Below are 22,726 nucleotides of genomic sequence, written 5' to 3' on the forward strand. Positions count from 1 at the left end.
CCTGCCTGGCTGATTACTTGTAGGAGGATTATCCTTTCCACCTGACTCCAGGTGCCTGTTCTGCCATGTCATTCTCAATATGACATCTGTAGAAGTTAAATGCTCCTCTCTTAGAGAAAAAGATCCACTACTTTATCCCAATTGCATATTACTATTGACACTGGTACTAACACATATAAGTGTTAACCTTAAAAAGTTTATGTATGCACTAATTTAAACCAAGAGAAGGCATTCTCAAGCCACTTAAAATAATCTCAAGGTAATATATCAGGATATAAATTAGGATATTTTACAAAATCCAAGACAGAACAAAGAATCAGGAGATGTAAGGACTTCTAGGATTTAGTATGAGTTCTGGCTTTTATTTTGAATTAGAGAGGAAGCCACTGAAGGATTTTGCCCAGTTATAGCAGTTAATTCTCTTGACTTGCCTTTATATATTTAAAACATCAGGGATTGGCCCAACTTGAGGTAAACTTTGACTTGGAGATGCAAAGGATTTTGTTGGGGTCTGATCGTTCACTTGGCGCTTCTCAGTTCTGCTCTTGTCTGTGAGCAAATTACATCAACTCAGCTAGAGTGAAGTTCTGTGGTAGCTTTGTGACCTAGGAAAAATTAATTGTGTGAATGACTCACACATTTCCAATCAAATTAATCTCATCATTTTTACTTCACTGTCCAAGAAATGATCTCCTTCTCTTTCCTCTTTCCTGTTGGGCTTGAAGTTGTGAAGAGGTAAGTTTGCTGCAATCAGCAGCCATCATGCTACTATATGAACCCTGTGACAGACAGATGCTCAACCATGAAATCAAGCATTCATTTCATTTCCATTTATTGCTATTTCTGCTTATTTGACTTTTTTTTAAACCTACTTCCTTTATAGACACACACATACGCCAGTAATAAAGCAGGCTACATGTATTCTCATTGATGTCCCATAAGAGACATAGAACATCTATGCAATAATATTAAGGTTCTATATACTACATAATAGTAAGCAATAGTATTAAGGTTCTATTTGGTGGTTCTTGCTAGATTACCTTTCAATCCTCAACCAAGAAGATAGAATGTCATAATTGACTTTTTCCAGATACTGCCCATCTCTGGAGCTGGAGAAAGTAGACAGGTTAACATTGATAGAAGGAGGGCCTCACATTCCCATGAAGAGAGTGCATGGAGAAAGGTGGATACAATAGACATGTGAGTGTAGGGCAGAAGGAGAAATCCTATATACTGAGTTGGAAAATATGAATATCTATGCAAATTCAATACTTTTTATCTCATCACAATGAAAATATCACTTCCTCAAAAAGAACTTCCCTGGTTACTCTCTAATGACTCATATTTCACAACCACTACCAACAACCACTCTCCAGCACGTTAATTCTTCCAGTTAGCTTTTAACAGCATATAAAAATGTTTTGATTAATTGTTTTATGTCAATCTATGTCCTGTCCCATAAAAGTTTAACCTACAAGAGGAAGGATATTATCTCTCTTATTCACCACTATTTTCTTATATGCTTAAAACAATGTCTGCCTCATTATAGATATTTTACAAATATATGCTGAATAAAATGATGAACTGACAAATATAAATAATATGTATATATGTACATATATATGTATATGTATTAATTAAAGCTTTTGAGGCTCCATATGTACCAGAATGCTAATTGCTCTATCTTTATTATACCAAGAAATTATCATAGGTCTATGGGCCAGAAAATATTACTACTATTTTGCTGAAGAGAAATGTGAAGCACAGAGAAATTTTGTGGCATGTTCATAGCTACATAGGTAGTAAACAACAGAGATGGGATAGCAAGATGAAAACCCAGGGTTGTCTGATTAGAAAGTCCACATTATTTACCACCATACAGTACTGTCGACATCAACATTTAGTCTCTTTCCATCATATTGCATCTGAATAGAAAGGAGGTAGCACATGAAAGTATTGCTTCTAATTTTATTTTTGCTCTGCAATAAAAAAGCAAATGTAATTAACAAACATTTAACAAATACCATGTGTTGTACATTTCCATATATGGCACAGGATACACATTTGATTAAGATATAATTCTGCCCAGCAGAAGGTGGGGGAAAGGAGAGGAAGAAGAAGAAATAGAAAATATAAGTTGAATCTGATCCTTCATATGATTTTTACTCCATGTATACTTTTACTCAAATGATAGCTTGTGCACATGCAAGGACTGACTATGCTATTCCAAGGTACTTTCTATGGGTGAAGGAAAGCAGAAGGAAAAGGAGTGGGGAGAAGGCCATGAATCTCCACTTCATGAAGGAAAAAGCACTTTGGTCCCCAAATATGGCAGAAAAAAGTCAAGTAAGTGGGAGGAATGTTATACAGGGGAGCAGAAGTATGTGTTTTGCATGGAGGCCTCATTTTAGCAATATCTTTTTGCCCTTCTGCTTCCAAATCTTATTTGCCAGTTTAATGCCTTCATATAAAGTTCTGATGATGAATGAAAAACTTTCAAGTGCTGTTGCCTCATTAAATGCATTATTTATTAATTTAACTTCTAGTACTCTTGATAAAGAGCCAGTGAAATAAGTTGTTGAGTTCCAGGGGAAAAAATGAGAACATAATTTTGAATATACACACACACACACACACACACACACACACACACACACACAGAGGTCATAGTTGGATTACATGTAATAATGATATCAGTATGTCTATCAGTATTGGAGTTGGATTCTGGTTCTTTCTCATGTGGGGTTCTTGTGTTACAGTCAGCATAGATTTCTGGAGCATTCTTCTGTTGATCTTTTGCTAGCATCAAAGTGGTGTGGGAGATGCTGTTTCTGCCATGTGAGAATTTGATGGCAGAATTAACACAACCTGTGAAACAATCAGAATGCCATAGGTGAGTGACCCAAATCACCTCAGAGTGCCCCTTTCCTGCCCACATAAAGTCATCATTATCAGAGTTTACTCTTTTCTTCTCTGATTCATTCTCAATATCAGTCATGTGGGGCTTCTCATTCTTTAGATCAGGCCCGATTTAGGGCACAACATTCAGTGATAGCTCTTGACCTGAGCTGCTGATGACCACTGCCCTGGTCTCGCAAGTGGATCAATCTTACATGTGGATGACAGTGCACAATACATTGGGTAAACCAAGGTGTTATGAAAAATATGGGGCTCTTCTTCCAAACCAGGTTGTTCATGCTGATGACATCAACATACCCAAATCATGATTTGCTAGTTATGAATAATGTATTGCAAAAACCACACTGGCCCAGAATAGCAGGGATCATCACGAAACTAAGGAAAGTTCTGGTTATTCTTCTACAAAGTCAGTGTGACATAGGGTTGGTGGAAGAACAGGAAGAGATAGAGACCTAGCTATCATATGCCCCTAAACCACTGCTTTTCTGAATTCACATCAGGAGATTAGGAAACAACATTCCCCAGCTCCTATGCTAAGAGCCGAAGGGAACACAGGCTTAAATATTGTGACATGAAAGTTACTAAAGAGTTTACCTCCATGTCCAAATGTTTCACTCAATGAAAAGAAAAAGCTTTACTCAATGAAATTATAAAATCATTGGTAACTGCTGAGAATCTCTCCTTTCTCAGGTATTACAATGCAAAAACCCACTATTAGAGTTAATGTGCTATAGTCAATCTCTCTTCTGTGAGGAAGGGCTGTGGGGGAGGTGGATGTGGTGTTTCCTGGGAATCTCAAAAGAAGACAAAGTTGTGCAAAATGATGGAGAAGGGCACCAGAAGAACCATCTCATCAAACTATGATTGTTTTATTGTTTGGCTGTCGGTTTTGTCTGCCTGTGGGCCTTTGGGTAATGAAGCTAATGAGTAGCTGTTGGGGTTTTACTATCCATTTCCTCATTCTGGAACCTTCAACCCTTGGAGGATATCCCTCCCCATTCTTCCTAGAGCTTCTTTCTTGGTCTCTTCTTTCCTTCCATTCCCTACTTTCCTCTCTCTGTGTGACACTCTTTGGGTTTAGCTGCCAGGAGCAGCATCAGCTGGAGGTCTCAGGGTAAAAGAGTGGGCAGGTGGGCACAGACTGATAGAGAAGTCTGAGATCATGATATTCCTTCCGTATTCCAGGAAAAGTTGTTGTAATAGGATAATAGAATAAAATCAAGTACTTTTGGGGACCTCTTCCTTGTGAAATATTTTCTTATCTGGATTCAGAGGTTATACCCTTTGAGTGAGAAAGGAAGGGGACAAAGAGCTTTTATTTTGCTCTTGTGCTAGGCAGAGTTCTAAGGTGACACTCACTGACCCCTTGTGATTCCCACCCCTCAAGTGTGGGTGAAACCTGTGTATAAGATGGGATACAAGTCCCGTGTGTAGGTACTGATTTGTTGACTTTCAGTTTATAAAAAAACTCATTATTCTGGATAGACCTCACCTCTTCATGTGAATGCTTTATGAGAGGATTAAAGCACTAGAGACTCTGACTTTTCTGCTGGTCTCAAAGAAAAAGTACATTGTCATGAGTTCTCAACTTAAAGGAAATTAATTCCACCACATTCACATGAAAGAGAAACCCCAGCCAACTCCCTGATGACAGAGTCATAAGATTCTGAACCAAGGACCCACATCCACTGGGCCAAGACTCTTGATCCACGGAAACTGAAATACAATGAATGTGTACTGTTTTAAGACTATAAGTTTGTTTAACTGATTATACAGCAATGCGAAAGTAATACAGATACCTTCAAATGAAGGCCAATACTGACCTCACTGGGGCTACAACAAAGCACTTTACATCCAAAGGCAGAGAGGGACACAGCAATGCAGAATTCCAGCACACTTAAGAGGAGCACCATGCCATCCATACCCTAGGAGAAAACGCATCACAAGGGAATGTGAGAAATGGAGATGACAAGCGAAAACATTTACCAGTAACCACAATGTCATAAGAGAAAAAGCACTGGCTGGGAGTCAGGAAACCTGCCTCCCAGTGGCAGCCATTCCCTTGAGCAGTTCTTGATCTGCTGAAGTAACTTCTCACTTTTTTCACTGATAAAATAATCACAGACATTTATTCCCTAGTTCAATACCTCCCAGTGCTATTGTGGGCATGGAAGATGAAAGTGCTTTAAAAACTTAGGAGGTAGTATAAAGATAATTGTCATCTTATCCTATTGAGTACTAGAAACTCATATCATTGAGAAAATATTATGATTCCATATCTTAGTGATTGTAAGCAGAGTAGTGGTCCCCCAGGGAGGTCTGCATCCTAGTCCCCTAATCCTCAGCTTCTAGGGATTAGAATGCAGACCTCCCTGGGGGACCAATGTTCTTTTTGCACAGCAAAAAGGATTAAATTTGCAGCTGAAATCAAGGTTGCTTATTAGCTGGAATGAGAGAATTTTTCTGGATTATTCAGGTGGGTTCAAAATAATGACAGAATATTTGTAAGTGGAAGCAAGAGGCAGAATAGAGTTCAAGAGAGTTTTGAAGATGCTGCATTGCTTGATTTGAAGTTGGAGGATGGGATGACAAATCAAGAAACATAGGCAGCCTACAGAAGCCAGAAAAGGCAATAAAACTTATTGTTGACTAAGCCTTCAGAAAGGAGTACGGCCTTGCCAACACTCTGATTTTAGCCTAGTGAGACCCACTTTGAACTTCTGACCTCCAGAAACATAAGATAACCAAACTGTGTTGTCTTGAGACACTAAATGATTTCATATGGTTCTGCCTAATGATTTGTAGTAATTTGTTAAAGTAACAATAAGAAGCTAATACAACAATGAACATCAAGTAGGTCAGTCTTTAATCCATCTCCCCAGAGCACTGGCTTTAGGTCTAGTCTTCAGCCAAGAAACATGGTCAAAATTTGGAGAACATTGGGTAGTACACTTATTTCTATTAATTTTACCCTGGATTGATGCAAGGATTATCTGGTTTAAATATTCTCTCTTTTTCTCTCCATGGTTAGGGATAGTCCCTCTGTTGAGGAAGAACCAATAGACCAAGAGCTCAGGATATGAGTAATGCAGACTTAAGGAGACCTTGAGAATATTTGCATTCATTGCTTTTTTATTTTCTTGTGCCTTTAACAGCTGTAGTGGCCTCTGTGTTTCCAACATTGTTGTAGGTACAGAAGATAGAGCAGCAAACAAAACAGATAATTCCCCTATCTTCAAGGATTTTACCTTCTAGAAGGGTAGACTAGAAGATGGCAAGCTTTCCATAAAGGCCAGATAATGTGCATTTTAGGTTTTGCAGACCGTAAGGTCTCTGACACACATATTCAAACCTGTTATTATAACACAAAAGCAGCAATACACGATATGTAAATAAATGGGTTCATTACATTTCAATAAAACTTTATTTACAAAAACAAATACAGGGCTGGACTTCCAAAAAACGTAGCATGTGTATAGACCTGTGGACTGATTGTGCAGGTGCCCAGGCAAGTATAGATCCGTTGCTTCAAATCCCAGGAAGCCTTTACGGAGGTCCCCTGCTATAAAAACAGGCATAAAAATGTTTACACAATTAACAGGAATTCATCATGGACTCTGGGAAAGGTGACTGAAATGAATGCAGAACCAGCTATGTAATTTATAGACTCTCTTGTTAAAATTACATATATATCTTAGCTTGAGCTTATGAAACTGCTGTCTTTCTAGGTTAAGCATAGTTGATCATTGGCGATTTCATATGGTTCTGCCTAATGATTCCGGGTGGTAGACTCTAACTACTTTTTTCTAGAGCTCAACTTTTTCTAGTCTCTTTAATAATTATATGCTTTCCAGCATTTCTATCTTTTTCTTCCAGGAGAACCGAAGTTCCTTTGTGGTAGGGAACTATTCTCTTTCTTACGTCTACCGGGGTGCCAACCCTGTGACGGGGCATACACTATGGGCTCATAGACCTGTGGACTGAATGTGCAGGTGCCCAGGCAAGAAGAGACCCATTGCTTCAAATCCCAGAAAGCTCTTATGGAGGTCCTCTGCTACGAGAACAGGCATAAAAATATTCACACAGTTAATAGGAATTCATCATGGCCTCTGGGAAAGGTGATTGAGATGAATGCAGCTACGTAATTTACAGAGTGTCTTGTTTAAAATTTTTAAAAATAATTTCAAGATAGCAACAGCAGAGCAAAAATCAAGCACAGGGCTCTTTTAACTCTGAAGTCCTGAGTAGTTACACAGGTCCCATGCCCACGAAATCAGCCCTGTGAACCTGGCCAATTCCAGATTTTGTCTCTATCATTGTGCCATTAAAGTCTGTGAATGAAGAGAGCCTCATAAACTAAAAGTAAGGTCCTTCTTCTGGATAACAATAGCAAATCAGAGGGGAATTAGAGACAAGAAGTTCTACAGTCAAATCTTGCTTTTGCCAATTTCTAACTAAGTGACATTGGGAAAATTTGTCAAATTCTCAAAAGAAGCTTTCTTTTCTTATTTTGAGTGAGCAGCAAGAAATAAAATTACTTACTATAAAAAGCATTAGATATCTCAAGGAAAGTAAATTAGTTTAGCAAAGACACCGCAAGTGGTTATTTTGGCGTGACTACGTAGCCTTCAAGACTATGTGGGATTAGTCAGAAATGAAGTAAAGAGAATGCAATTGATTCTGTCTAGTAAGTTAGGAAGAGAGTTGAGTTTCCAAGTACACATGAGGGAAGGGCACAGTGAGGGAAAGAACTAAGCAGCAAGGTGAAAGCCTGAAAGTTCATAGAGAGGAAAAGTAACCGAAAATTTTGTGGTGTTGAAAATGACCAATAGGCTTTTTAATAATAAAGATTTGGCTGGGTGCAGTGGCTCACACCTGTAATCTCAGCACTTTAGGAGGCCGAGGTGCGTTCAAGACCAGCCTGGCCAACATGGAGAAACCCTGTCTCTACTAAAAATACAAAAATTAGCCAGTCGTGGTGGCACACGCCTATAAATCCAGCTACTTAGGATGCTGAGGCAGGAGAATCACTTGAACCCAGGAGGTGGAGGTTGCAATGAGCAGAGATTCCGCCACTGCACTCCAGCCTGGGCGACAAGAGTGAAACTCCATCTCTAACAATAATAATAATTATCATAAAGATTAAATTGTGCATTTTAGTCTGCTGCGATGTGCTGCAAGAACTCTCCCCCCTACACTTACCCAATGGCCCAAAACATCAAAAAGTTTTATTACTTACAAAATATTGTATAAGTGGCAATTTTCAGAATAAAGCAATTGAGATAGCATTGAAATAAGGACAACTGGTACAAAAAAAGTAGTAAAATTCAAAATGGAGACTGAGAATTTTTCAGGTGCCACATGTTGAGGATAAAAGTTGTTAACGTTGCAAGAACATCCAAAGATGTTGGAAAGGATACTGAGTTACCACTTATAAAATACTGTTCAAGACAATTTTACTTTATTATTCGAGAATAGGGACTATTTTTTTTTTTTCTTGAGACGGAGTCTTGCTCTTTTGCCCAGGCCAGACTGCAGTGGCGCTATCTCGGCTCACTGCAAGCTCCGCCTCCTGGGTTCACGCCATTCTCTTGCCTCAGCCTCCAGAGTAGATGGAACTACAGGTGCCCGCCACCAGGCCTGGCTAATTTTTTGTATTTTTAGTAGATACGGGGTTTCACCGTGTTAGCCAGGATGGTCTCGATCTCCTGACCTCGTGATCCACCTGCCTCGGCCTCCCAAAGTGCTGGGATTACAGGCATGAGCCACTGCGCCCGGCCGGGACTGACTTCTTGACCCCATTTTTAGAGGGGTCTGGAGGAGATAACAGTAGACACTGCATCAATGTTTTAAAATTAAACAGAAAAATTTATGCAAAATACCCAGCACAGTAACTATTAAGGAGTAGGTGTTCTATAACTATAAGCTTTCTTCCCATTTTGCCTCATCACATACAGAGGAAAAATAAAGACAGAGATGAGATGTGTACCTGACACTCCTAAATGAGAGATTATTCTATTTCTCAATCACTTCCAACTTCCAAAGTCATTCAGCAATTAGGGAATGTTAATTATTGTTGTTGCCAGAGCCAGCACTCCCCCAAACTTGCTTCTATGATAATATCTCATGAAAAGAGAAAGCACTCACCAATAAAATGGACATAGTCATGTAACAATTACTTGACAACTGATCGTGGTTACAGTAATGGTAACGGGATGAATAAAATGTCAAGCTTATTGCATTGATTAAGATCCCTGATATAGCCAAGACTGAACTGGTGATACTCATTCCTAGACTACCTCCAACCTAGAAAGAAATGAAAATTAATTAAGCAATCCAACATCATCCTCAGATATATCTCTATTAATTACTTTACATTGCTGTCTACCTTTATCTTATTTCAGTAGTCTTCTAACTTGTCTCCTTATAGTGGTTTCAACTCTAATCTCTCGCCAAAACACAAATATGATCCCATAATTCCTCAGCTTAAATTCTTCAGATAATTCCTGTGCGCAGATGAGATAATCTCCAAATCATTTAGCAGGGTTTTCAATGATTTTTTACACATTAGCTGGACAGTCCTGCCTGTGTCCTTCCCTGCCATTCCTTGCTTCTGGTGCCCGATCTCTTATCATTGTTCTAAATGCTGCTTGCCTCTCGTGTCTCTTGACCTTTTAAATTGTTTTTCTTGGTTGTGTATTCCTTTTTGTACCTTCTCTTCTCATGGGTAAAGGTAAGGAGGCTTTTTATAAGTACTAAAATTACACAGGAAAGTGTGAAGAGTGTAGTGTGGCTGCAGATCCTGGCAGACACTAGGAAGTTGGGTTAGGCCAGATTTGGAAAACCCATATTGATCATGCTCCAGAGTTTGATATTTATCTTTTGAGCAAAGAAAACTCAAATACAGTGTTTAGCCAGAAAAACCCTTGTTGAGATCTTGGATTTTGCATTTTATTGGCTTTATGAAAGGCTTCTTGACAGGAGAGTTACATTTTAAATTTGCTTCTTCTTATATAATAATTTTATTGTGGATTTCTTATATTGAAAATTCAAAATCCTTTTTGGATACAGTTGGAATCTACTTATTTTTTTTTTTCCTTTTTGAGATGGAGTTTTGCTCTGTCACCAGGCTGAAGTGCAGTGGCACAATCTCAGCTCACTGCAACCTCCGCCTCCGGGATTCAAGCAATTCTCCTGCCTCAGCCTCCTGAGTAGCTGGGATTACAGGTGCCCATCACCACATCCGGCTAATTTTTTTGTATTTTTAGTAGAGAAGGGGTTTCACCATGTTGGCCAGGCTGGTTTCAAACTCCTGACTTCAAATGATCCGCTCAACTCGGCCTCCCAAAGTCCCAGGATTATAGGCGTGAGCCACAGCGCTCGGCCAGAATCTACATTTTAATCAATCCGTCAATAAACATTATGCCACATCAATACTTTATGTGACTGTTATGGGCTGAATCCCAAGCTGCAGAGTTTTTTTTTTGAGTGATCGCACTTCATACTTGTTCTCAATAATTCTCTATATCTTCATAAAGATTCCCTCATTGACTACCTTGATAAAGTATCCATTATTATGTCAGTAATTCTATCAGTAGCCTGATTACAATTTTTGAAAGATAATATATTGGAGATATATATATATATACATAGTGCAACTTTCCAGAGATAGAACAGCATTTGCTGTCTGTTATGGTTAATATTGAGTGTCAACTTGATTGAATTGGAGGATGCAAAGTATTGTTCCTGGGTGTGTCTGTGAGGGTGTTGACAAAGGAGATTAACATTTGAGTTGGTGGACTAGGAAAGGGAGACCCACCCTCAATCAATCAGCTGCCAGCATAGCCAGAATAAAAGGAGGAAGAAAAACGTGGAAAGACTAGACTCATTTAGTCTTCTGGTCTTAATAAACTACCCTTTATATATACATCTATCCTATTGGTTCTATCCCTCTAGAGAACCCTAACTATCCCATTAGTTCTATCCCTCTAGAGAACCCTGACTAATACAGATTTTGGTACCAGGAGTGGATCTAGAAAAACAGAATATTAAGGATGGAGTTCTTTTGTTGGTTTTGCTCCTAAGTTCACTGGACAAAGTGATGAAAGAAAATTATGAACTCAGGGATTCTAACTCTAAGCTTCAGAAGCAGATACTGAGCCTCAAATCTTCTAAGATTGCCCCGAGTGAGAGTCTTATCTTCTGTAGAGAAAGAGCTGAAATTGTGGACAATTAGACACAAGCTTTTATCATGCAATTTGCTGACGTGCAACAAAAGGTGCATGCATAGACTTGCCAGGTGTCTACTGTTAAAACGAGAGCATTGATTGAAAAAGAATGGGGCCCTGCAACTTGGAATGGGGATGTGCGGTAGGACCTTGATGAAGCTGGGGAAACTGAGCTTGTAAACTCTGAGGAGCCTTTTTTTTGCCAGAAAAAACAGCTTCCCCATCACCAGTAGTGGCAACATGCCCTCCCTAACCCACATTGTCATCAGCCTTTTCACCTTTGTCTAAGGAGATAAACCCTGTGCTGCCTAATGCAACAGTGATGTGTTGCAGGAAGTCAGGGACCCCAAACGGAGGGACCGGCTGAAACCATGGCAGAAGAACATGGATTGTGAAGATTTCATGGACATTTATTAGTTCCTCAAATTAATACTTTTATAATTTCTTATGCCTGTCTTTACTGCAATCTCTAAACATAAATTGTGAAGATTTCATGGACACTTATCACTTCCCCAATCAATACCCTTGTAATTTCCTATGCCCATCTTTACTTTCATCTCTTAATCCTGTCAGCTGAGGAAGATGTATGTTGCCTCAGGACCCTGTAATAATTGCATTAACTGCACAAATTGTACAGCATGTGTGTTTAAACAATATGAAATCTGGGCACCTTGAAAAAAGAACAGGATAGCAGCAATTGTTTGGGGAATAAGAGAAATAACCTTAAACTCTGACCGCCGGTGAGCTGGGTGGAACAGAGCCGTATTTCTCTTCTTTCAAAAGCAAATGGGAGAAATATCGCTGAATTCTTTTTCTCAGCAAGGTACATACCTGGGAAAGAGAATATGTGCCTGGGGGTATAGGCCTATAAACGGCCCCCCAGGTGTGCCTGTCTCTTATGGTCGAAGCTGTAGGGGTGAAATAGACCCCAGTCTCCCATAGCGCTCCCAGGCTTATTAGGAAGAGGAAATTCCCACCTAATAAATTTTTGGTCAGACCGGTTGCTCTCAAAACCCTGTCTCCTGACAAGATGTTATCAATGACCATGGTGCCCAAAACTTCATTAGCAATTTTAATTTCACCCCGGTCCTGTGGTCCTGTGATCTCGCCCTGCCTCCACTTGCCTTGTGATATTCTATTACCTTGTAAAGTACTTGATGTCTGTGACCCACACCTATTCACCTACTCCCTCCCCTTTTGAAACTCCCTAATAAAAACTTACTGGTTTTTGCGGCTTGTGGGGCATCACTGAACCTACCAACATGTGATGTCTCCCCCAGACTCCCAGCTTTAAAATTTCTCTCTTTTGTACTCTGTCCCTTTATTTCTCAAGCCGGCCAATGCCTAGGGAAAACAGAAAAGAACATATGTGACTATCGGTGCAGATCCCCCGATAGTGATGGCCTCTCCTCAGGCAGTTGCCAAGCAAGACAATGTTGATTCTCCTTAGGACCCACCCCCAAGGCCCCTGTTTGCTTCTAGACCTATAACTAGACTAAAGTCCCAGCAGGCCTCAGAAGGTGAGGTTCAGAATGTGATCCACAAGAAGGTGTGCTATACTTGAAAAGAACTGCTTGAGTTTTCTAATTTATATAAGCAGAAATCTGGAAAACAGGCATGGGAATGAATATTAAGGGTGTGGGATAATGGTGGAAGAACATAGAGTTGGATCAGGCTGAATTTATTGATTTGAGCCCTCTAAGCAGGGATTCTGCATTTAATGTTGCAGCTTGCGGAGTTAAAAAAAGTTCAGTTTATTTGCTTGGTTAGCTGAAATATGGATTAAAAGATGGCCCAGTGTGAGTGAGCTGAAAATGCCTGATCTCCTTGGTTTAATGTAGAGGAAGGGATCCAAAGGCTTAGGCAGATTGCGATGAAGGAGTGGATTAGTCACTTTAAGCCTATTCATCCCAGCTGGGAGGGTTCAAGAAGATATACCCTTGACCAATACTTTGTGAAATAGATTTGAGAGGGCAGCACTTGCATCCTTGAAGAGCTCTGTGATTGCCCTTCTCTGTATGCCAGATCTTACAGTAGGAACTACAGTCACTCAACTACAAAATTTAAATGCAATAAAAATAATTGGATCCAGAGATGGCAGGGGCCAAATGGCAGCACTCAGCCATCAAAGGAAAGGTGGGCATAGCTACCATAATGGACAGAAGAGGCAAAGCAGCAATCAGAATAGCCTGACTTGTGTAGAGCTCTGGCATTGGCTAATTAATTAGTGTTCCTAGAAGTGAAATTGATAGGAAGCTTACCAAATTCGTACTTAATTTACATAAGCAGAAAACTTCCAGGTGGAGTGGACAAAACACTAATTTGAATTATAAAAACAGAGAATCACAGCCCCACTATCAATTTCCAGACATGTGCCATTTTACAGACCCAGAACTCCTTGAATGAAAAGGAGTCCAGGTCTTCTTAAAGAAGGATTCCCACTACCCTACTGACAATTTATGCTGTTAATCTTTCTCCCATCCTTCCTCAAGGAGACCTCTGGCCTTTTACCAGGTAACTGGATTGGGGAAAGAAAGAAAAAATGATCAGACCTTTTGGGAACTACTAGACAGACTCTGAGCTGACATTGATTCTAGGAGACCCAAAACGTCGTTGTGATCCTCCATTTATAGTAGGGGCTTATGGAGGTCATGTAATTAATGGAGTTTTAGCTCAGGTTCAACTTACAGTGGCTCCAGTGGGTCCCCACACTCATCCTGCATTCATTTCCCCAGTGCCAGAAGGCATAATTGGCATAGACATGCTTAGCAGCTGTCAGGACTCCCACATTGGCCCCCTGACTCATAGAGTGAAGGCTACTATGGTGGAAAAGGCCAAATGGAAGCCATTAGAGCTGCCTCTACCTAGAAAAGCAGTAAATCAAAAACAATATCCCATCCCTGAAGGGATTGCAGACATTAGTGCCACCATCAAGGACTTAAAAGATGCAAGGGTGATGATTCCCACCACATCCCCATTCAACTCTCCCATTTGGCCAGTGCAGAGGACAGATGGATCTTGGAGAATGACAGTGGATTATCATGAGCTTAACCAAGTAGTGACTCCAATTGCAGCTGCTGTACCAGATGTGGTTATATTGCTTGAGCAAATTAACCCATCTTCTGGTACCTGGTAAGCAGCCATTGATTTGGTAAATGCCTTTTTCTCCATTCCTGTCTGTAAGGCCCACCAGAAGCAATTTACCTTCAGCTGGCGAGAACAGCAATGTACCTTTACTGTCCTACCTCAGGGGTATATCAACTCTCCTCTGGCTTTGTGTCATGACCTTGTTCAGGGAGATCTTGATCACTTTTCCCTTCCACAGAATATCACACTGGTCCATTATATTGATGCCATTATACTGATGGGATCCAGTGAGCAAGAAGTAGCAAGCACACTGGACTTATTGGTAAGACATTTGCATGCCAGAGGATGGGAATTAAATATGACTAAAATTCAGGGACCTTCTACCTCAGTAAAATTTCTAGGGGTTCAGTGGTGTGGGGCCTGTCAAGATATTCCTCCTAAGGTGAAGGAAAAGTTGCTGTATTTGCCCCCACCCCCTACAACCAAGAAAGAGTCACAATGCCTAGTGGGCTTATTTGGATTTTGGAGGCCACACATTCCTTACCTGGTTGTGTCACTTGGCCCATTAATCAAGAGACCTGAAAGGCTTCCAGTTTTCAGTGGGGTCCAGGACAGAGGAAGGCTCTGCAACAGGTCCAAGCTGTTATGCAAGTTGCTCTGTCACTTGGGCCATAGAACCAAGCAGATCTAATGGTGCGTGAGGTGTCAGTGGCAGAGAGGGATGCTGTTAGGAGCCTTTGGAAGTCCCCCATAGATGAATCACAGCAGAGGCCACTAGGATTTTGGAGGAAGGCTCTGCCATCTTCTGTAGGTAACTACTTTCCTTTTTAGAAAGAGCTCTTGCCCTGTTACTGGACTTTGGTAGAAACTGGACGGTTGGCTATGGGTCTTCAAGTCACCATGCAACCTGAACTACCTATCATGAACTGAGTGCTTTCTGACTTGTTTAGCCATAAAGTGGGGCATGCACAGCAGCATTCCATAATCAAATGGAAGTGGCATATACATGACCAGGCTTGAGCAACTCCTGAGGGCACAAGTAAGTCATATGAGGAAGTGGCTCAAATGCTCATGATCCCCATTCCTGCCACACTGCCTTCTCTCCCCCAGCCTGCACCGATGGTCTCATGGGGAGTTCCCCATGATCAATTAACAGAGGAAGAGAAGACAAGGGCCCTGTTTACAGATGGCTTTGCACGATATGCAGACACCACCTCAAAGTGGACAGCTGCAGCACTACAGCCCCTTTCTAGTACATCCCTGAAGGACAGCGGTGAAGGAAAATCTTCCCAGTGGGCAGAATGTCGAGCAGTGCACCTCATTGTGCACTTTGCTTGGAAGGAGAAATGGCCAGATGTGCAATTATATACTGATTCATGGGCTATAGCCAATGGTTTGGCTGGGTGGTCAGGGACTTGGAAGAAGCATAATAGGAAAATTGGTGACAAATAAATTTTGGGAAGAGGTATGTGAATGGACCTCTCCGAGTGGTCAAAAACTGTGAAGATATTTGTATTTCATGTGAGTGCTTACCAAAGGGTGACCTCAGCAGAGGAGGATTTTAATAATCAAGTGAACAGGATGACTCGCTCTGTGGACACCAGTCAGCCTCTTTCTCCAGCCACCCCTGTCATTGCCCAATGAGTCCATGAACAAAGTGGCCATGGTGGCAGGGACGGAGGATATGCATGGGCTCAGCAACATGGACTTCCATTCACTGACCTGGCTATGGCCACTGCTGAGTGCCTAATTTGCCAGCAGCAAAGACCAGCACTGAGCCCTCAATATGGCACCATTCCTCAGAGTGATCAGCCAGCTACTTGGTGGTAGGTTGATTATATTGGATGTCTTCCATCATGGAAAGGGCAGCGGTTTTTCCTCACCAGAATAGCACTTACTTTTGATATGGGTTTGCCTATCCTGCATGCAATGCTTCTGGCAAGACTACCATCCAAGGACTCATGGAATGCCTTATCCACCATCATGGATATCCACCACATAGCATTGCCTCTGACCAAGGCACTCACTTGTTGGCTAAAGAAATGCAGCAGTGGGCTCATTCTCATGGAATTCACTGGTCTTACCATGTTTCCCATCATCCTGAAGCAGCTGGATTGATAGAATGGTGGAATGTCCTTTTGAAGTCACAATTACAACACCAACTAGGTGACAATGCCTTTCAGGGCTGGGACAATGTTCTCCAGAAGGCTGTGCATGCTCTGAATCAGGGTCTAATATAAGGTACTGTTTCTCCTATAGCCAAGATTTGTGGGTCCAGAAATCAAAGGCCATAAGTGGAAGTGGCACCACTTACCATCACCCCTAGTGATCTACTAGCAAAATTTTTCCTTCCTGTTTCCACAACACTATGTTCTGCTGGCCTAGAGGTCTTAGTTCCAGAGGAAGGAACGTTGCCACCAGGAGACACAACAATGATTTCATTAAGCTGGAAGTTAAGATTGCCACCTGGCCACTTTGGGCTCCTCTTACCTCTAAGTCAACCAGCTAAGAAGGGAGTTACAGTGTTGGCTAGGGTGACTGACTTGGACTATCAAGATAAAATTAGTCTACTACTCCACAATAAAGGTAAGGAAGTATGTGTGGAATACAGGAGATCCCTTAGGGTGTCTCTTAGTATTACCATGCCCTATGATTAAGGTCAATGGGAAACTACAACAACCCAATCTGGGCAGGACTACAAACGGCCCAGACTAGACCTTCTGGAATGAAGATTTTGGTCACTCCACCAGGAAAAAAAACACAACCTGCTGAGGTGCTTACTGAAGGCAAAGGGAATACAGAATGGGTGGTAGAAGAAGGCTGTCATCAATACCAGCTGCAACCATGTGATCAGTTGCAGAAATGAAGACCATAATTGTTATGAGTATTTCCTCCTTCTGTTAAGAACATGTTTATGCATGTATACATTTGTACTAATAAAATATCTTCATTTTATTTTCTTTCTTTTTTCTTTATCATGTGACATAAGATTTATTAACTTCATATCAGCATTTAAGTGTTTTTAACTTTATGTAACAGCAATTGGATTGGGGATTGGTGCGTTTTGGGTTGTACAAAAAATAGCTGTATTGTGTAAGGCATAATTTTGGCCTTTTGTCTTTATTTTCTTTATTTGAAAATTATGTATGATTTCAGGAGATGTGTATGGGTTCAGGTTGGCAAGGGGTGGACTCTTGATGGTTAATATTGAATGTTAACTTGATTGGATTGAAGGATGCAAAGTATCATCCCTGGGTGTGACTATGAAGGGGTTGCCAAGGGAGATTAACATTTGAGTCAGTGGACTGGGAAAGACAGACCCACCTTCAATCTGGGAGGGCACAATCTACTCAGCTGCCAGAGTGGCCAGAATAAAAGTAGGCAGAAGAACATAGAAACACTTGACTGGTTTAGTCTTCTGGCCTACACCTTTCTCCCGTGCTGCATGTTTTCTACCCTTGAACATCAGATTTTAAGTTCTTCAGCTTTGGAACTCAGACTGGCTTCCTTGCCCCTCAGCTTGCAGATGGCCTATTGTGGGACCTCACCTTGTGATTGTGTGAGTCAATACTCCCTAGTAAACTTCCCTTTATATATATATACATCTATCCTATTAGTTATGTCCTTCTAGAGAACCCTGACTAATACACTCTCCTTCAAATCTTGCACTTCGGCTGTACACGAGTGAAGGGGAGCAAAAATTAAGCTCTATTATAAAACTCTAAACTATCTCATTCTCAGTTTTAGAAATAAATGGAAACCCTCTATTACTAGAATAGATTCCCTGATTCTAACATAAACCCGCCTCATAAATTTTATTTTTCTTTTGTCAATAGATAAAACTTGGTATTTTATTCTCAATTTTACTTTCAATTTGCATCAAAACTCTCTTGTGTTTTCTCTTGGGAGAAGGTTTTTAAACTTAAATTCCAATTCTAATTTTAATTTAATATTAATCATAGTTACTGTTATTAAACTTATGAAACAAAATGTATCAAGTAACAATTTAATTTTCTAAGGTAACAATTTCCTGAGATTTGATAGTCAATAGACTCTATATTAGAAACTGCCTGTGTACCAGCCACATCTCCCTTTTTCCTTGATAACTAAACCATCACTTTCTTCAGTTTTTCCTGAGCTAAAAGGTAGTGTAGACTCCTCCCAGCTACAGAGGTAATCTTAATTAGTTTAAGCCAGTAATGGTAAGTCCGTTACCCTCACTGATAGTTGATTTGGGCCTATGTATATAACATATTTATCAAAAATGAGATGTGTCTACCATCTCCCATCTGATATAGTCTGCTAGCAGTCCTTGATGAAATCCTTACACCACCAAATTAAGCAATTCTGGAAATGATAAGCCCCTAATCTTGTTGTGAAACAATCAGTGCTTTCATTGCTTAAGTCATTCCAGTTTGGGTCTTTGGCAATGTGTTGCTGTAATATATCCTAACTGACTTATATAAAGTATTTAATCTGCCTAGCTTTAAGTTTTATATTATTATTACTATTTTAAATATGAGAAAATTGAGTTTAAAAAGGTTAGATACCATTCTCAAATTTACAGAATTACAAGATAGAGTTAGAATAAAAATTGCAAAGATCAGGGTATTTACACCTCTATTATGTTATCTCCAATTATATCAAAAAATACCCAGCTCACCATCACTGATCGCCAAATTGTGTACCCAGCATACACAAAAATGGGACGTTCTTCATAAGAACTAAATGCAACACACATCATTATTATTCTCATGCTAAGGCTCATCAAGGCAATCAGAATCTGCACAACCTAGAAATGATGAAGAAAGCAAAAACTGATTATCCACCACAAAAATGGTGCTTATGCCACTCCCTTTCCAATCACTAAGCTATCCTTATTCATTTTCATTTTATATAGTCATATGACCTTGATATTCTGTTGTCACTCTTTTTTTTCACATAAAGAACCATGAATATTATCTTACCAATATTATCTCTCAGGATCTCTACCACTGTCAATCATTTCATGGTTAAAAGTATGCCAGAATAGCCCAGAGGTGCTTTTCTGATACCTAGGATGCTACTTCTACCACAATTGTTTCTCTCTTTTGTCACACACTCAGAGAAAAGTGGCCAAGGAATTAGAAAGCAATTATTGTAGCAAGGGGAAGTAACCTGAAGAAAAAGGAGTGTATACAAGGGAAGAAAAAAAGAAGAGCAAATCTGATATTTTCTTGACGTCTGAGGCCTGAGGACATGAACATGAGTAAACAGAGTTCTTAAAATAGGAGAGCTGGAGTACAATTATCTCATGGCATTAAAAATGGGTCAAACAATTAAAACAACTTATCAAAATTTATGGGATGTAATGAAAGCAGTGCTTAGAAAAAAATTTATAACATTGAATGAATATATTAGGAAATAATGATCTAAAATCAATCACCTGAGAGTCAACCTTAAGAAACTAGAAAAAGAAAAACAAATTAAACTCCAAGTAAGCAGAAGAAAACACAGTAATAGAAATTAGAGAAGAAACCATAAAATTAAAAACAAAATTAATAGACAAACTCAATGAAATTCAATGCTTTTTTTTTAAAAAAAAGAAAAATACATAAATAAAACCAATAAGTCTCTAGCCAGTCTAAGAGAAAGAGAGGACAAAAATTACTCATAAATGAAAGAGGGAATATCACTACAGTTCCCATAGAAATTAAGAGGATAATAAAATAATGCTACGAACAATTCAATGCCCACAATTTGATAACCTTGAGACAATGAATTGCTCCTGAAAGACAATTTGTCAAAACTCACACAAGAAGAAATAGGCACTCTGAATAAGCCCATAATTATTAAATAAATTAAATAAATAATTAATTAATTTTCAAAACAGAAAGCACCAGGCCTGGAAAGGTTTGGAATTCTACTAAACACTTAAAAATGAAATTATACCAATTCTTTACAGAAAATAGAAAAAGAGGAAATACTCCCTAACTCATTCTATGGAGCTAGCACTATTATCTACCAAAAAAAAAAAAAAAAAAAAAAGTCAAAAACATTACAAGAAAAGAAAACTGCAGACCAACATCTCTGGTGAACAAAGATGCAAAAATTCCCAACAAAACATAGGCAAACTAAATCTAACAGTGTATCGAAAGAATTATATACCGTGACCATATGGGATTTATCCCAGATATGCAAGGCTGACTAGGCATTCAAAAATCAGTGGATGTAACTAATGACATCAACAGGCTAAAAGGAAGAAAAATCACATGATTATATCAACAGATGCAGGAAAAATATTGAACAAAATCCAATGCCTGTTCATTATAAAAACTTTTGAAAAACTATTAATAGAGGAGAACTTCTTTAGGTTGATAAAGAATATTTATTAAAAAAACTACAGCTAACTTCACACTTAATGGAGAAATTCAAAGCTTTCTCACTAAGATCAGGAAGAAGGCAGGGATGAGCCTGTCACTATTCCTTTCACCATTTACTGGAAGTCATAGCTGAAACGGTAAGACAAGAAAAGGAAATAAAGGTATACAATTGGTAAGGAAAAAAATGAAACAGCTTTTATTCACAGACGACATGATTGTCTGTGTAGGATATCTGAAAGAATCAACCAAAAACTCCTGGAATTAACAAATGATTATATTAAGGTTGTAGGATACAAGCTTAATACACAAGAGTCAATTACTTTCTTATGTACTTAGAGTAAATAAGTAAAATTTGAAATTAAAAATGCAATACTATTTAAATCAGCACCCCTAAAAATTAAATATTTAGGTATTGGTATTTTGTGTTTGTTAGGCATAAATCTAACAAACTATGTACAAAATCTATAAGAAAAACTTAAAAAAATTCGAATAACTAAATAAACAGAGAGATATTCCATGTCCATGGATAGGAAGACTCAACATTGTCAAGATGTCAATTCTTCCCAATTTAATCTGTAGATTTAATGCAATCTCCCTCAAAATATTAGCAAATTATTTGTGTATATTGATAAACTGACTGTAAAGTTTATAGGCAGAGGCAAAAGACTTAGAATAACAAAAACAATCTCGAAGAAGAAGGAGTTGTAGGAATAACACTACCCATATTTAGGACAAACTATAAAGTGATAGTAATCAGGACTGTGTGGTATTGGCAAAGAAATAGACAAATAGATCACGGGAATAGAATAGAAAGCCTAGAAATAGACACAGAAGTATAGTCAAGTGATCTCTGATAAAGAGCTAAGGTAATACAACTAGAAGAATAGTCTTTCCAAAAAAAAAAAACTACTACTTAAAAAACTGGACCTCCATAGGCAAAAATTGAACTTACACACATACCTTGTATCCTTCACAAAAATTAACTCAAAATAAATCACAGACCCAAATGTTAAACTCAAAACTGTAAAACTCTTAACAGATGACATAGGCCAAAATCTAGATGGCCTTGGTTTTGGTGATGAGTTTGTCAATACAACACCAAAGGCACAACCCATGAAATACAGAATTAATCATCTAAATTTTATTAAAATTAAAAAATTCTCCTCTGCAGAAGACACTGTCAGGAGATGAAAAGATAAACCACAGACTGACAGAAGATATTAGCAAAAAACATATCTGACAAAGGGTTGTTATGCAAAATATACGACGAACTTCAAACTTAACATTAAGAGTACTAACATCCCAGTTAAAAAAATGTGCCAAAAACTTTAGTAAGACATCTCAAGAAAGAAGATATAGAGATGGTAAATAAACATATAAAAAGATGCTCCACATCTTATGTCACCAGGGAAATGAAAATTAAAGTGGTAATGAGATTGGACTACACACCTATTAGAATGGTAAAAATCCAGAACACTGAGGACGCCAAATGCTGGCAACTATGTAGAACAGCAGGAACTTTCATTCATTGCTGATTGAAATCTTCAAAATTGCAAAGTAACAGTTTGCAGACAGTTTGGCAGTTTCTTACAAACAGACAGTTTGTTTCTTACCAACAGACAGTTTCTTGTCAGACAGTTTGGCAGTTTCTTACAAAACTAAACACACTCTTACCATACAATACAGTAATCATACTTAACCAAATGAGTTGAAAACTTATGTCCACACATAACCTGCACACAGATATTTATAGCAACGTTACTCCTAATTGCCAAAGTTTGGCAGCCATCAAGATGTCCTTCTGTAGGTGAATGCATAAACTGTGGTACCTCTAGACAATGAAATATTATTCAGTACTAAAAATAAATGAGCTATTAAGCCATAAGAAAACATGGAGGAAATTTAAATGCATGTTATTAGGTGAAGGAAGGCAATCTATAAAAACTACCTAATTTATAATGTTAACTGCATGACTTTCTGGAAAAGGCAAACTATGAAGACAATAGGAGATTAGTGATTGCCGGGGATTGGTGGGATACTATATGATACCATAAAGGTAGATTCATATCACTATACCTTTGTTAAAGCCCATAGAACACACAACACGGAGAATGAACCCCATTGTGATTT

The 22,726-nt window shown here is 39.0% G+C and overlaps 1 protein-coding gene across 2 annotated transcripts in view; it reads right to left on the reverse strand.

Moving 5' to 3' along the window:
* Positions 1-2,726: 2,726 nt before the first annotated feature.
* LOC116467873 (putative membrane-spanning 4-domains subfamily A member 4E) overlaps positions 2,727-22,726 on the reverse strand; it is a 138,465-nt gene continuing 118,465 nt past the window's right edge. Inside the window, exons 4-6 of one of the 2 annotated variants that reach the window (XM_058438754.1) lie at positions 18,898-19,026; positions 4,743-4,844; positions 2,727-2,868 (exon numbers count right to left, since the gene is read on the reverse strand). In XM_058438754.1, the coding sequence (XP_058294737.1) occupies positions 2,806-2,868; positions 4,743-4,844; positions 18,898-19,026 (294 nt within the window). In that variant the 3' untranslated portion in view covers positions 2,727-2,805. Of the gene's footprint in view, positions 2,869-4,742; positions 4,845-6,316; positions 6,482-9,066; positions 9,226-18,897; positions 19,027-22,726 lie in introns of those variants that run through there. The other variant, XM_058438753.1, reaches the window with a different exon arrangement.

Source organism: Hylobates moloch, unplaced genomic scaffold (assembly GCF_009828535.3).
Source record: "Hylobates moloch isolate HMO894 unplaced genomic scaffold, HMol_V3 SCAFFOLD_5, whole genome shotgun sequence".
In the NCBI taxonomy this organism is placed as follows: domain Eukaryota; kingdom Metazoa; phylum Chordata; class Mammalia; order Primates; family Hylobatidae; genus Hylobates; species Hylobates moloch.